This window comes from Nicotiana attenuata, unplaced genomic scaffold (assembly GCF_001879085.1).
Source record: "Nicotiana attenuata strain UT unplaced genomic scaffold, NIATTr2, whole genome shotgun sequence".
NCBI classification, from domain to species: domain Eukaryota; kingdom Viridiplantae; phylum Streptophyta; class Magnoliopsida; order Solanales; family Solanaceae; genus Nicotiana; species Nicotiana attenuata.
In genome coordinates this window covers 55,527-72,573 of record NW_017673422.1, presented here as the reverse complement: position 1 = coordinate 72,573, position 17,047 = coordinate 55,527, and the positions used below count along the sequence as shown (strand labels likewise).

Genomic DNA, 17,047 nt, shown 5'->3' with positions numbered 1-17,047 from the left:
AATGCACAAGAGCCACCACATGGCTATCATCAACCTTTCCCAGATAATGCTTGACCCGGTGCCCATTCACTCTAAAAACTTCTCCACTTTTGTCCTTTAAATCAAGAGCACCAAACAGGGTCACACACACTACTTCAAATGGTCCACTCCACTTTGACTTCATCTTTCCCGAAAACAACCGTAGCCGAGAGTTGAATAAGAGCACCAAATCACCCGCTCTAAACTCCTTTCCATGAGCATATTTTTCACGAAGGTACTTCGTCTTGTCCTTGTACAAGGACGAACTGGAGTAGGCATGGAACTGGAATTTATCAAGTTCATTTAGTTGCTCAACCCGAAGATTTGCAGCTACATCCCACTCAAGATTCAATTTCTTCAAGGCCCACATGGCCTTATGCTCCAACTCCACTGGTAAATGACATGCTTTCCCAAACACCAACCGGTACGGCGACATACCAATTGGGGTCTTGTAAGCGGTCCGGTAAGCCCATAGAGCATCATCTAACTTTTTAGACCAATCGGTCCTATTGGCATTGACAGTGTTGGACAAAATTCTCTTGATCTCCCTGTTGGACACTTCAAACTGGCCACTTGCTTGAGGATGATAAGGTGTAGACACTTTGAGGTTGACACCATACTTGGAAAGCAAGGCGTCAAAAGCCCTATTACAAAAGTGCGATCCTCCATCACTAGTAATTGCCCGAGGCGTACCAAACCTTGTGAAAATGCTCTTCTTAGAAATGCCACCACACTCCTAGCTTCATTGTTGGGCAAGGACACGACCTCAACCCATTTTGAGACATAATCAACCACTACAAGAATGTAAGTGTTTCCACACGAGCTTACAAAAGGGCCCATAAAATCGATACCCCATACATCAAAGATATCAACTTTGAGAATGGTGTTTAGAGGAATCTCATCTTTCTTGGAAATCCCGCCCGCTCGTTGACATTAATCACACCTTTTTACTAGGTCACTTGCATCTTTGAACAAGGTTGGCCAATAAAAACCACAACTCAGAACTTTTGAAGCGGTCCTTGCCCCTCCATGATGGCCACCATAGGGGGAGGAATGACAAGCCTCTAGGATGCTAAATTGCTCCTCCTCAGGTACACACCTCCGGATCACTCCGTCGGTGCAAATCATGAACATGTATGGCTCGTCCCAATAGAAGTCCAGACTATCCCATTTGAGCTTCTTCCTTTGGTTAGAAGAGAGCTCACACGGGATGATGCCTGTCACAAGGTAATTAGCCACATCCGCAAACCACGGCATATCACTCATTGACACGGAAAGTAGTTGCTCATCGAGAAATGTATCATTGATCTCTAGTCCATCACATGGCCTACCTTCTTCCTCCAAGCGGAACAAGTGGTCTGCCACTTGGTTTTCACTACCCTTCCGGTCCACAATCTCCAAATCAAACTCTTAAAGTAGTAACACCCATTGCATCAACCTTGCCTTGGAGTCTTTCTTTGTCATCAAATACCTAAGGGCAGCCTAATCGGTGTGCACTATGACCTTGGCCCGCACAACATACAGCCAAAACTTTTCCATTGCATACACTATAGCCAACAACTCTTTCTCGGTAACCGTGTTGTTCCTTTGAGCCTAATTCATGGTCTTGCTTGTGTAGTACACCAGATGAAACATTTTGTTAACCTTTTGACAAAAAACAGCCCCTAACGCAACGTCGCTCGCATCGCACATAAGCTCGAAAGGCAAGCTCCAATTTGGTGCGGTAATGATAGGGGTAGTGGTCAACTTAAGCTTGAGAAGCTCAAATGCTTGCATACATCCCTCATCAAACACAAACTTGGCATCTTTTTCTAGTAGCTTGCACAAGGGGTTTACCGCCACCGAAAAATCTTTTATAAACCTCCGTTAAAACCCCGCGTGCCCGAGAAAACTCCTCACCCCCTTGGCAAAAGTGGGGGGAGGAAGCCTTGAAATCACCTCTATCTTGGCTTTATCAACTTCAATCCCATGCTTTGAAATTTTATGACCCAACACTATGCCCTCCTCAACCATGAAGTGGCGTTTTTCCCAATTGAGTACGAGATTTGTGTCTTCACAACGGGCCAAAACTCTATCCAGATTTCCCAAACACTCTTCAAATGAATCACCAACCACACTAAAAGCATCCATAAAGACCTCCAAAATATCTTCCACCATATTGGTGAAAATAGCCATCATGCATCATTGGAAAGTCGCCGGGGCATTGCACAACCCGAACGGCATCTGAGAGAAAGCAAATGTGCCATATGGACAAGTAAATGTGGTCTTCTCTTGGTCCTCCGGTGCGATTAAGATTTTGATTATATCTCGAATATCCATTCAAAAGCAATAAAAGGGACGCCACGCAAGGCGATCAAGCATTTGGTCAAGGAATGGCAACAGGAAGTGATCCTTGCGGGTCACCTTGTTCAGCTTCCTGTAGTCCATGCAAACCCTCCATCCGGTAACTGTCCGAGTGGGAATAATTTCATTGTTGTCATTTGTCACCACAGTCATACCACCCTTCTTATGCACACATTGCACCGGAGAAGTCCATGAGCTATCGGAAATAGGGTACACAACCCCGGCATCTAACCACTTTATCACTTCTTTCTTCACCACTTCTTGCATTGTTTCATTCAACCTCCTTTGATGTTCCAAGGAAGGTTTGGCATCATCCTCCAAAATGATCTTGTGCGTATAAAATGCGGGGCTTATTCCCCGAATGTAAGCCAAAGTCCATCCAATTGCTTTCTTCTTCTTTTTGAGCACCGCCAAAGTGGCGTCTAACTGCATCTTAGTAAGACACAAGGAAAGAATAACTTGTAAAGTAGAACTAGGGCCTAAGAATTCATTCCTGAGGTGTGGAGGTAATGGCTTTAACTCCAACACCGTGGGTTCCTCAATTGAAGGTTTTGTTGGAGGCGTCTTTCTATTTTCAAGATCCAAACAAAGTTTCCTAGTCTCATTAGAATAAGAGCCCATCCCATGTAAAGCATTCACGCACTCCACTCGGCCTGCATCATCATTGACATCCAAATTTAACAACACGGACTCTAACGGGTCCTCCACATTAATAATTGCACTTGTATCATCAATTATCACAGTCGTGACTAGTTCCACAAATGAGCATACTTCGGTACAATTGGGTTGCTTCATTGACTTGCACACATGGAATACTACCTTTTCATCACCCACCCTGAAAGTGAGTTCCCCTACTTCCACATCTACTAGAGCCTTCCCCGTAGCAAGGAAAGCTCTCCCCAATATGATCGGGACTTTATAGTCCACCTCGCAATCCAATATCACAAAATCCGCTGGCACGATAAATTTGTCCACTCAGACAAGCACATCATCAACAATACCCAAAGGTCGCTTCATTGATCTATCCGCCATTTGCAATCTCATGGACGTTGGCCGTGGTGGCCCAATGCCCAAACTCTTGAAAATTGAGTAGGGCATCAAGTTGATACTTGCCCCTAGATCACATAAAGCTTTGGCAAAATCCGCACTCCCAATGGTGCAAGGAATGGTGAAAGCACCGGGATCCTCAAGCTTTGGGGCCATTTAATGCACTATAGCACTAACTTGGTGAGTCATCTTTATAGTTTCACAATCAATAGAATGCTTCTTTGTGATCAATTCTTTCATGAACTTTGCATAGCCCAGCATTTGTTCAAGAGCCTCAACCAAAGGCACATTAATGGACAAACTCTTCATCATATCAATGAACTTTTTGAACTGATTATCGTTTCTCTGCTTTGCGAGCCTTTGAGGATAAGGTGGAGGTGGCCTTGGTAAAGGAGCCTTGGCTTTTGGTACAACCGGCTCCGTCATGTCAATCATGTGTTCCCTAGACGGGTTCACGGCATCTTGAGTTTCCACATGTGCCTCATTAATGTCAATCCTCACTTCATTGTTCACATTATCATCAACCATATCTTCAACTACCAAAGGAACTTCATCTTCTTGCAACTCAACATCATCATCCACAACATGCTTTTGTTTCAAGGCATTCACATCACCACCTCTCCCACTTCTTGTCATAACCGCCATGACATGATTGTTCCCACCCTTTGGGTTCACTACCGTATCACTTGGTAGAGCACCCTTCTGGTGAGTATTCAATGACTGAGAGATTTGGCCTAATTGCACCTCCAAGTTTTTAATAGAGGTATTGTGGGAAGCCAATTGTGCATCCGAATCTGCATTCTTCTTCATCATTTGTTCGAACATCATTTCAATTCTACCCCTATCATTGTTGGAAGAACTAGGACCTTGAGAAGGAAATAGGGGTGGATTGTTCGGTTGTTGGTACGTTGGGGGCCTTTGAAAGCCCTACCCCCGGTTTCCTTGGTTTCCATTATTCCATCCACCTTGATTATTGTTGCCACCCCAATTGTTGTTATTACCATTACAATTCCCTTGGTTGCCTTGATTGTTGTTCAGATTGCTCCAGTTGTTATTTTGGTTGTTGTTCCCCAATTACCACCGTTTTGTTGTTGATTGCCCCAATTGCCTTGAGGTCTCCACTGTTGTTGGTTTGAAGAGTTGCCCCATTGGCCTTGAAAATTGTTTTTTTTTAAGCAAATCCACTAGGCAGGAGCGTAGGGCTAGTTTTATTAATAACTAAAAAGGAAAAAGAACCACATAGGATAAGTACAAATTAGGGGGACAATAGCACTAGTAGTGTTGCCTTTATGCCTTGGCCATGTAATCACTCCTCTGCGCTCACAACTGTTCACATATTGTACCTCTTCATTTTGCTCGTCAAAGCCATCATTTTGAAACCCATCACAATCATCATCAAATTGCTCAGAATTCCCTTGTTTTGTTGCCTTCTTTGCCTTCTCTTGTTGACAAGCATATTAATACCCTCCATGGCATTCACTTGGCGAGGATTTTGGACTTCATGAAACTGCGCCTTAGCCAATAGGTTCATAGTAGTTGTCAACTCCGCTATAGATTGCCCATGATCATGTAATTTCGTATGCAAATGAATAACCGTAGGGTCACCTTGAGGAACATTGGCTCTACTTTGCCATGCGGAGGATGTATCCCCCATCTCATCAAGAACGGCACAAGCTTCATCATACGTCAATTTCATAAAATTACCCCCAGCAAGTTTATTCACTATGCATTTATTTGTAGTATTGATGCCCCGGTAGAAAGTTTGTTGCAACATGTTCTCCATCATGTCATTATTGGGGCATTCCTTCACCATCGTTCTATATCCCTCCCAAATCTCATGCAAAGGTTCCACGGGCTCTTGCTTGAAGGCCAATATCTCATCTCGAAGTGCCGCCATATGTCCCGGTTAGAAAAATTTAGCAATAAACTTATCCGCAAACTCATCCCAAGTTGTGATGCAATGGTTGGGAAGTCTCTCGAGCCAATCCAATTCTTTCCCCCAAAGTGACAATGGGAAAAGCCTCAACCTAAAAGCATCCTCGGACAAATTAATCTACTTGCTCCCCCAACATGTATCCACGAACCCCTTGAGATGTTTGTAGGCATTTGGATCCGTAACGCCCGTGAAATACCCAAGCTGCTCACGTAAGGTCAACATCACATTTGTTATTTGAAAATTTCCTACTCGAATTTTGGGCGGGACAATAGCACTTATATAGCCTTGGTTCGGGAGAACCCGAGGAACCGCTCTTGGTGGTGGTGGAGGAGGGTCAGGAACGTTTTCATTAACATTGGCCTGGCGGCCTCGTCGTGGTCCAGGAGGTGCAATAGGCACCTCTTCCTCTCCAATATTATCAACCTCCTCCTCCTCAAGCACATTTCCAAGAGGGTTATTAGCATTTAAAGCCATTTGGTACCTGAAGTATTCACACACACAAATTAGTAACAAAGAAGGAAAGAAGAACAAAACACAAATCTGACTAAATAGATAGCCAAAACCGTTAGTCCCCTGGCAATGGCTCCAAAAAGTGATCACTACCAACTCCGCACTACTAATAAGTAGCAAGAGAGAGTCGCAATAGCTTTTACCCAATTTTGGGTCGGGATAGATATCCACAGAGAGCTAGAATTGGAATCGCGTATCTATCTAGTTTAGGATTCCGTATGTGTTCTTAATTGCTCTTTTATTCAGTTTTGGGATTTTCTTTATAATTCTACTTTTATCAAACTACGAATTGTAAATTAAGCTAAGAGTTAACAGGCTACGAGTTGTTCAGATAGGTTTAAAAGGCACTAGGGTAGTGACTTCTTCCTAGGTGGTCAATTGACGGGTACTTGAGTCTAAAGCATGTTTGACATAATTGGGGAGTATGATATAACCGTTACACGACATTACCCACTCTACACCTCTCGGTGGTTCGAGTGATTTTGCCTGAATTGGCTTTCTTAAGACCAATTGGGTATGCAAATTTGCACAAGCAACTTAGGTTCAATTCGGGTATTACTCTCTCGAGGTTTAACCCTTTAATTGGGGCTATCAATCTCTTGAGTACGCCCCAATTCATTGTTGGACCAATTTCGGAGACTTAGGCACTCTTTATCAAGAAGAGCTCAAGTAAACTCAACACAAACTAGTGTTTGCAACCACTAATTCAGAAATTAAACATGAAATTGGCACAAATAACAAACACCCATAGTCAAATTAGCCCTAAATTACAAGACCCATCAATTACCCACACTAGGGTTGAGCCACAACCCTAGCTTATGGGTCTAGCAACTCATATTCAAAGAAGAAAGGCAAGAAATAGATGAAGATAAACACATATTAATTAATTACTAAGATAAAACTAAAGATTCAATGTTTCAAAGTAGATAAAATTGCCCAAAATGGCTACAAGAGTCGCTCCCACGAGTGCAACTGCTTCTAAAAACTATCTGATACCCTAAAAATGGAAAAAAAATCTATTTATACTAAGTTGAAAAATCTGGAAAAAAATGCCCCTGTGGGGTTAGTGCGGGCCGCACAAAATGGACCGCGGTCCGCACTGGGCTCTTGACTTCAAAAATATCACTCTCTGAACTTGGGCTCCGCGGACCGCACAGAATGGACTGCGCCCCCGGTGACTTCTAGTGCGGTCCGCACAAAATAGACTGCGGAACGCACGGGCTTCAAAACTTCATCTTGCAACTTCTCTGAATCTCAGCTCTGCGGACTGCACAAAATGGTAGTACGGCCGCATTGCCTTCAGTGCGGACCGCACAAAACCTAGTACGGTCTCACTGCTTCTTAGTCTGGAATCCTGCTCTCTGAATCTCCTCGTGTGGATCACACAAAGTGGTGTATGGCCGCACTGGGCCTGTTTTGCCTGAGCTTGTCTTGTCTTTGGCACTTGTGCAAGTTTCACTCCTTTTGAGTTGATCTTTGACATCTTGTCAGTTTGTTGATCAATCCTGCAATCAAGCACAACTTATGAGCCTTTTGGGACTATTTTGTGTGAATTTCTAATCAAAGCATTAGCAAGAAGGAGTATAAAATTTGTCAAAATCCCTAGTTATCAGGGCCCCGACCCCGATGTTTCTGTTATTTTCAATGAAGTACATAGTCTCTTTGAATAAGTGAGTTTTTTGTTTATGACGCCTTTGTTTTAACTATTCCGGATCTGACATTTCTTCTTTTTCATGAAGGCTATGGCGCTCCAAAAGAGGGCATTTTCCAATTCCGGAGATGATCTTGCTCGGTGTGAGGCCGAGCTTAAGTAAACTTCAGAGGAGAGGGACGTCGTAAAAGCCTTATATGCAAAGAAAGCGTTGGAGATTCAAAATCTTTGTGCTGAGTTGACGTAGGTGTTCCAAGACCATGCTGAGTATGTTAAGAAGGTAACATAGTTCCTGAGAGTTTGTCACGCACTTGTTTTGTTTTAGTGGCTGACATCGTTAAATTTCGTAGTTCAGTCAGAAGGCGGAAGTGGAGGCATAACTTTGGGAGGAGCTTGAGATATACGAAGCCGATGCCCTGAGGTTGAGGTGAGGTATGGATGGTATCGCTTCTGAGAAGGACACTCTAAAAGAGCAGTTAGCTTCGTTCGAATGCCAGCTTCGAGGCGCGAAGGAGGAGAGCCTAGCTCGGGGCCTTGAAATTGAGGAGCATAAAACCTGATCTGTTGCTGAGCTGGCCAAGGCCAAATCACATGATGCGCCCGTTATGGCCTCTTATCAAGCGGATGCATAAGCTGCTAATGCCTGGGCAAGGAAGATATCTTCTAAGGCGGAGGCTAAGTTAGCAAGTGCCCTGGACCATGCTAGGCGGCAATCTAGAAGGATGATTCTCGAGGAGATACATGCTCGCAGCTTCGATCTTCAGCCGATATTGAAGCGGAGAAGGTTTTGGAGGAAGAGGCGGCCGCTCTACTTTCTAAAGAGGATGATTCAACCTGTGCCTCGGAGGTTGAAGGAGAAGGGGATGAAGCTGCCGAGGATGAGACTCTCTGAGATGCAACTCTTGAAGATGCGGCTGCTAAGGATGTGACCCCGAAGTAGTTTTTAGGTTATCCATTTTGCTTTCTCGTAGATCTCTCTTGTGTAAATATTCCATGTAATCATCTTTTTGAAATACAAAAGAACTTTTTTCTTGTATTTTGTTTGAGCTGGATTTAACATTGTCTTTATTTATGGAAGATTTTGTTTCAATAAAAAATCCGAATATTGGTTTTTAGGGCTCGGGGTGTCATGAACCCTTAGATTTTTATCGATAGATATAATAATCTTCGATCTATGTTTTTAAATCGATCTGAGGTAAGCTCAGGATGATGTGAATCCTTGAGTTTGGATCGGAGTCTTAAGCTATAAGTTTTTGGCTCTCAAGCTATTCGAAGTTGGATCTCGGGCTCTCATACATCGGCCCTTAGGCTCTTTTAAGATTGGCCCTTAGGCTCTTACATCTTGGTCCTTAGGCTCTTTTTTAAGATTGGCCCTTAGGCTTTTATATCTCGGCCCTTAGGCTCTTTAAGTTAGCCCTTAGGCTCTTTCAGTTGGGCTGATTCGGCCTCTTAGTATGGCTATATAATTATCCCTCATTTCGGCTTAAAAGACTTAGTGAAAATTTAATTATGCCTTAGCTTGTTTTTTTTGTACCCGTGGGTTTTTCGTATCGGAACCTTATTAGCGATTTGGTTGTGCAAACGTATCCGAACACCTCTTGAGGTGTTTTCGAAGGTCGATGTTATCGAAGCCTTTAGAATTTTTGAGGGCTGAATTTACCGAAGCCCTTTGAATTTAGCTTCTGCCGAGGGTAGCCTGATTTAACCGATTTTTATAATGTTTTTGAAGGCCTTTTAATTTATAGCAGAAGTCGGACGTCTCCGAGCCGCATTATTTGGCCGTAGCCTTTTATTTGGTAGTAGCCTCTGGGTGTGTCACTTGGACTTATTACTCGATAACTCTCCAAACATTTTGGAGAAGTTAAACCCCGATAATATTGGCCTTGGCCTTTGTTTCGAAGCGGTGCCTCTTTGAGATCTTTATAAATTCGAATTTTGATGGTAGTCCCCGAGTATTCAGGGTGCTCCTATATCGTGGCTTTTATGCCGTTTCCCGTAGGATTGTAAGTGTAGAGCTTGTATGAGACACAAAGTATTTTTGATATAACGTGAATGCTTCTTCAAATAGTCGATACATGCATACATGTTTTGCTGCCGGAGCTCGACTATTCTATATGGACATAGCTCGTTTGACCATTTGGACCATTACAAAGTTTTCCTATCGAGGCCCTTTTAGGCGTGAAATATTTTTCACAAAAATGTAACCTCCGAGGGTGATGCCCCCAGTATTCGAGGTTGATTGAAAAGAAGCCTTGACTACTTGTTGGTCGTTCCTCGGGTAGCATATAGGTGTTTCCTCATTAAAAACCTTGTCGGTAAAACCCATTTGGGACAAAATCCGAGCTAAGGGAAAAATAGTGCAACGTATTCTTTATAACCTATGGCCTTTGTGTAGGAAGGGGAATTCTCGAGAGCACTAGCCTTTCAGAGCTTCCACTGTGTCGAGCTTGTTAGTTCCTTTCCCAACGACTCCGAGACTAAGCCCTGCTTTGATGCTGCGAATGCCGAGAAACTCAGTCGCCCCTAACTCCGAGGGAACGCTTTTTTGGAACGAACATCGTGTTGTATTGCCCCATAATATTAAGTATTTCCAGCAAATAAATTAAAGTGGTCCTCTGCGCACAGGGACTTAACCAGTCATATCATCAATATATGTTTTACCTATTTATTCTTCAAGCGGAATCCCAGTCATATCAAAACAATGCGATCTATATCATCAACAAGAGACTAAATGAGTTTTTTCCCGAGAGCGGGGATTTATCCCCTTCTCAGGGATACCTTTCTTTTAAGAGGTTGGCTGGGTAGAATCGAGCTTTTCAGGAACAACGAGGGCTCGAGGGTCTGGGAATTCCTTTCTTCGTCTTTGATTACCTGTTTATTTTGCTTCCGTTGATGCTCGGAGATGTTACTAGTACTTAGCCGCCTGCTTTCCTTTGGAGGTCGATGTATCCGAGATCAATGATTCTGGTGTAGGCGCCCTTTCCTCGATTGTGAACATCCCTTTTGTAGCATGTTGTTCTCCGTGGACTATTTTCATTCCTTCCTCTGTTAGGCTTTATCATCTGATGGAGAGCCGAAGGCACTGCCCTTATTTTTTGTATCCACGGCCTCCCGAGGAGTGCATTATACCTCATGTCACCTTCTATGACATGGAACCTGGTGTCTTGTATGGTACCGGCTACGTTTACAGGAAAGATAATTTCACCCCCTCGTGGTTTCACTTGCCATATTGAAGCCATTCAGCACCCGGGATGCAGGTACAATATGATCTTGTAGGCCGAGTTGCTTCACGACCCTCGATCTGATTATGTTCGTCGAGCTACCTGGATCCACTAAAACATGTTTAACCTGAATTTTATTCAAATGGATAGAGATTACCAGGGCATTGTTGTGAGGCTGGGATACGTCTTCTACTTCTTTATCGCAGAATGATAGAGAGTCCTCGGGAACATAGCTTCGAGTCCGTTGTTCCTTTCTGATAGATATTTTAGTACGTTTGAATGTAGGTCCCTGCGGGATGTCAGCTACTCCAATGATCATATGAATGACATGTTGGGGGTTTTTAGGTTCATTCCTCCAATTTGTGTCTCTTTCCCGAAAATGGTTTTTGGCCCGGTCAATGAGAAATTCACAAAGGGTGTCCTTCGTTGAATAGTCTAGCTACCTCCTCTTTAAGCTGTCTGCAATCCTCGGTCTTATGACCGTGAGTACCATGGTACTTACACATTAAGTCAGGGTTTCTCTGAGAAGAATCTATCTGTATGGGCTTGGGCCATCTAGTGCCTTTGATTTTGCCGATGGCTGAGACAATATTTGAGGCGTCGATAGTGAAGTTGTATTCTGATTACTTGGGAGCCTCCACTGGTCCCGAGCGCTTGTCGGACCCGATTTGACCCAAAAATCCCCGAAAGCTTTGGCCTCAATCTATTCTTCGACCATTCCGAGGTGCATTACGCCTTGAAATGTTCCTTCTATCTTTGACGTGCGGTTGATATCATTACTTGTTGAATCTATATCCCTGGTCCATGTCCCTTGGGGGTTTGACTGCGAATCTTTTTGGGTGAACTGAGCCCGAGGGGGCTCCTAACTCATCTTCCTCGACCCTAATCTTTGATTGATACCGATTGTGCACATCCGACCATGTCACGGTTGGATACTCAATCAAGTTCTGCTTTAATTATCGAGATGCTATTGAGCTTCTTTCATTCAAACCATGCATAAAGGCCTGCACTGCCTAGTCATCGGATGCCGGGGGTAGTTCCATCCTTTCCATCTGAAACCGGGACACGAACTCCCGTAGCACTTTGTCGTCCCTTTGTTTGATCTTGATTACGCCTGATTTTCTTGTGGCCACCTTTATGGCCCCGGTGTGTGCCTTTACAAAGGCATCCACCAGCATCGTCAGCATAGTCAAAGAATCAATAGAGTTAGGAGCTAAGTTATGATACCAGATGATAGCTCATTTTGGTAGTGTTTCTCCAAACGTTTTTAACAATACTGACTTAATTTTGTCATCATTCAAGTCATTTCCTTTAATTCCACAAGTCTAAAAAGTAATGTGTTCATTAGGGTCAGTTGTTCCAATGTACTTCGGTATATCGAGCATGTGGAAATTCTTGGGAATGGGCATCGGAGCCACACTCAAGGGGAAAGGTTATTGTATGAATTTTTTGGCAAATAGGCCCTTCAAAACTGGAGGTGCTACTGGTATCTGGTCTACCCGGAAGTTGTAAGTTTCCAACTTTTGATCATTGTCTTTTGTCTTCTTTTCTCCTGACTCGATCCTTTCAGTCAGTTCCTCAAGAATTTTCATGATAGTGGGTCAGTCCCCGAGCCGCTTTCATCAGGTCTTTCTAGAACTGGCCCGTGCTGCATGTTTATTGGTTCGGCGGTGTTAGGAGTCCTATTCTGACTTTGAAGTTGAGTGATGGCGACTTGCTGAGCTTGTAGCATCTCGAATATCACTTGGAGGCTGACTCCTCCTTCTTCCAGTCCTTGTGCTTCTAGGCCTCCGGCCTGGGCTTCCCTATGTGCATCTGTTAGGGGTTCTGCGCCTGCATCCATGTTTAATGAGTTGTGGGAACTGATATCAACTGGTTCCACGTTTAGCACTCCCCCAGGATTCACGGGTGGTACACCGAATCCTGTCCCGTTGTTTTCTCCAAGTCCCTCACTGTTGTGAGTAGGTGCGTTTTGCGAGCTCGACATGATTAAGCCTGGAATCAAAAGAATCTTTGACAAGAAAAAGTGTGAAGAATAACGTATGTTATTAGAAAACTAGCACTAAAATAATCACTATTATTTTTAGCCCCACGGTGGGCGCCAACCTATTTACTTCGAAAAATGTGTTTAACAATTAAAGATATTTTGTGGTTTTAAAGATACGTGGTATATTCTAATACTAGTAATTATACAAGTAATATTGAGCTTATGTAAGAAGAAATAAAGAATCGAATCAGTGTTGTTGGAACAGTAGAGGGCCTCGACCCGACTTATCCAGGGACCTCGAGGTCAACTAAGAGTAATAAAGCATGAACAATAAAGTAATGGCAATAAAGCTGAAGTATGTTTTTAGAGCACGTTAAACAATAAGAATAAGAATGTTCTATCGCAATGAATGATTCGATATTTTACAAAATGATTGGATTCCCCTTTATATATGAGGAGAAAACCCCAATATAGTACCTTGCTCATAAAGTCAAATAATCCTATTGGTACAAGTGTTAACGGCCTAGTACGGATCTATACCATTTCGTACAACCCTTATCCTATAATTAATGCCCAGGTCCACCTGTCCTTAAGACATTCCCGCTCTTTCTTGATTGACTTCGAGATAATGCTTCCCTCAATGCAGTCCGTGCCAGACACTCGATCAGCTTCCCTGAGGTACCCTTAGCCGGATACAACACCCACTTCGTGTCTCTCAGATTCGGGCTTATAGCCCGATTTAAGCCTTCAAAATCATACTCCTCGATCGTGACCATATACGGGCAGTATCTTTCTTTCAGTCACAATTCACAAAAGATAGAATTCATACTGATTTCAGGATCATTGATCATATACCTTGTATGGTAATTATGGAGCAGAATCAAGGTCTTTTGAGGAAGCCTAACAAAGATGAAGCTAAAATGGTTGTTTTTGGATTGAATAGTGAGAGTGCAGGGGGTCCAGATGGCTTCACCGGATGTTTCTTTCATTCATGTTGTGATATTATTGATGATGACATATCTGATATGGTGAAGGCTTTCTTTAATGTGCAAGAATTACCTAAATGTTTAACTCATACAAACCTTGTCCTCTTACCTAAGAAGAAAGTGGTGACTACATTCTCGCATATGAGGCCAATTAGCTTAAGCAACATCATCAATAAAGTATTCTCAAGGGTGATTAATGAAAGGTTAGTTGGATTACTTCATAGTTTAATTTCAAATGAGCAAGCAGGATTTGTAAAGAGGTGAAGCATAGTTGAAAATGTTCTATTAACCCAAGAGATCATTATTGACATTAGAATGAGAACAGAGGCTGGACCAAATGTGGTGATTAAGCTAGACATGACAAAAGATTATGATAGGTTATCCTGGTTGTTGTTGACTAAGGTATTGAGGAAGATGGGGTTTAGTGAGAGATTCATTGGATTGGTTTATGGTATCGTATCAAACAATTGGTATTCTTTGTTACTCAATGGACCGCCACACAGTTTCTTCAAATCAAGTAAGGGTGTAAAGCAAGGAGATCCATTATCTCCTACTCTCTCTATCCTAGCAGTTGAAGTTTTACCTAGGGGATTCAATGCCTTGCATATGAACTTATATTTCTGTGGATGTGGTATGCCTAATTGGAGTCCCAAGATAAATCATCTTGCTTATGCATATGATATTATTATCGTCTCATCCTCAGATGCAACATCATGGAAGTTCTATATGCGTATGAGGAGGCTTCTTGGCAACTAATAAACAAGTCCAAATCAGCAGTATATTTGCACCATTCGGCTAGTGATGAAGTGGTTTACAAAGTTAAAAGATTCACATGTATTTGCAAGTAGGAATTCCCTATCACATATTAGGGTGTCCATTATTTCATACTAGGAGGAAGATAGATCATTATCAAGGGATAATTAATAAGGTGTTGGACAAGTTACAATCATGGAAGGGGAATAATCAATAGAAGGACAAGCAATGTTGATATCCCATATTTTGCAAAGAATGCTTATTCATTTACTTTCAACTATAAATGCTCCTGTATTTGTGATCAACAAGTTGCATAAGCTTTTTGCTAGGTTCTTTTGGAGTAACTCGGTGGATGGAAGAAGTAGGCACTTGGCTTCTTATGACACTTCATCTATGCCACATGAGGAAGGGGGTGTAGGCTTTAGGTCCTTACGTGATGTGTCTAAGGCACTCTTTTGTGAATTGTGGTGGAATTTTAGAACAAAGACTTCTCTATAGAGTTCTTTTATGTGTCAAAAATATTGCAAGAGAGTGAATGCAATAATAGTTCCATAGAGGGCTGGTTCTCATGTATGGAGAAAGATGATATAATGTAGGATCTTATAGAACATCAAATGGCTTGGCATCCAAACACGGGATCATCTTTATTTTTGTTCCAAAATTGGACGGGTCTTGGTGCTCTTTAATTTGTTACTCCACCTGAATTTTATTGTGATGAAACTGTTCAGAATGTAGGTGATGTGGTGCAAAATGATATGTGTAATGTTACAAAGCTTCACCAGATTTTGTCGTAGGAAATTGCTTCGCATATAATTTACACTATTCGGCCTCCTTTGGTACATGATGTTTTGTATAAACCATTCTGAATGCTTGAAACAAAAAGGGAATTTAGTGTTAAATCAGCATAGGAATATTTGAGGAAAAGCAACGAACCTTACAATGCATACAAGATGATTCGGGTGAAAGGGTTGCCATTCAGAATTTCATTTTTCATGTGGATATTATGGAGGAATAGGTTGGATTTGTATGATTATTTTAGATTATTGGGTTATTTAATGGCATCAAGATGTTGGTGTTGTGCCAACCTAGAGGAAGAAACCTTTCGTCACGTGTTTTTCTGATTATATGCAGCTAGGAAGGTGTGGCATTGTTTTCTTTCACGGGCAGGAATAAGTTTGGAGGGCTTGTCCTTGCATCAGGCTATTGTTCGATGTTGGATTGCCAGTGTAGTTCCTAGAATACAACCTATCATGCAAGCAATTTCATCCATCATTGTATAGGAGCTTTGGAAACGTAGAAATGACAACAAATATCGGGAGGTAGTAACAATTAACATGGTCATATTCTAGGTTGCTTCATCTGTACAATCATTAGTAAAGTTAAGAAAGCCAAGCTTTCAAAAGGTACCTCATAACTGGTCAGAGCTTCTGTATGTAATGGAGATATTATACACTTGCATTGGAGATCACGAAGGTAATTTTGGAATACCCTATTTCAGGATAGATTAAAGTGAATACGGATAGGGTTTCTAGGCGAAATACAGGAAGGAGTTCAATTGGTTTGTGCTGAGGAATGAAGAAGGTGATGTGGTATATGCGTGTGAAAAAGTGATTCAAGAGGGGGAAAACACAGAGGCTGATGCTTGGGCAGTATTAGAAGCTTTGAGGTACTGCTTGCACCATGATTATATACTTATTTTGCTGCACACTGATTCAATGGTGATGAAAAGTGTTCTTGAACGATCTTGGACTTGCCCAAGGTATGTAGCTGTTTATGTGGAGGAGATCAACGCGTTCATGACTAGATGTAACATCCAGATATCACACAAACTTAGGGAAGGAAATGAATTAGCGGATCACTTACAAAACTACGCATTGAATGTAGTCTCTATAATGTGCCATGAATTCATGGAACTGGATGTTATAGGAATGAGGAATGAGGAATGTGAAAAATGATAAGTTGTAAAGCCCATATTTAAGGATCAAACCTACAAGGAGATATGAAAGAAGGGGAACTGGAGAACAAGGGAAAGCTGGAGTAAGGGCATTACACTGGATCATCATGTTCAAATCCTTATGGAAGAGAACATGGTGATCTTTGTTTATACTACCCTTATTTTCATTCTGCAGGAAAAGCTATTGTATCCATGCCTTGCCATGTACTACGAATTCAATGGCCGGTATTTGCACCAAGTGCTCATTCCCTTGAAGGAAGAGTTATCGTAAGCACAAGAATGGAGTTGATGGAGCTACATTTGCAAAGGGTAGCTGTTGATATTTGTTTCATCCCGTACTTTCCTATATTGGATTTGTCAAAAGATAGTTGATATAAGTTCAAGGACAAGACAATTTTTGAGGTTATAAGTATTTATGACTTGATATTTTGAGATAAAATACGGTCAAAAATATAATACCCCGTATTTAAGGACTAGTGCTATACCACATGATCATGATAGTAAGATATATGAAGTATATTAGTATTTAAGCAAATTAAGTGCTAGAATTAACTATGTGGATAGTTGGTTAATTATGGATTTTGGTGGGAAATTAACATGTAATTATTTTGGATATGGAAAATTCTAGTTGGCTTCCTAAC

At 42.0% G+C, this 17,047-nt stretch overlaps 1 protein-coding gene across 1 annotated transcript; it reads left to right on the top strand.

The window, feature by feature from the left end:
• The first annotated feature begins 13,582 nt into the window (after positions 1–13,582).
• On the top strand, positions 13,583–14,455 carry LOC109216346. Its single transcript, XM_019380490.1, has 2 exons — positions 13,583–13,902; positions 14,014–14,455. The coding sequence occupies exons 1-2, from the start codon at positions 13,583–13,585 to the stop codon at positions 14,453–14,455; spliced, it is 762 nt and encodes a 253-aa protein (XP_019236035.1).
• Positions 14,456–17,047: the final 2,592 nt, after the last annotated feature.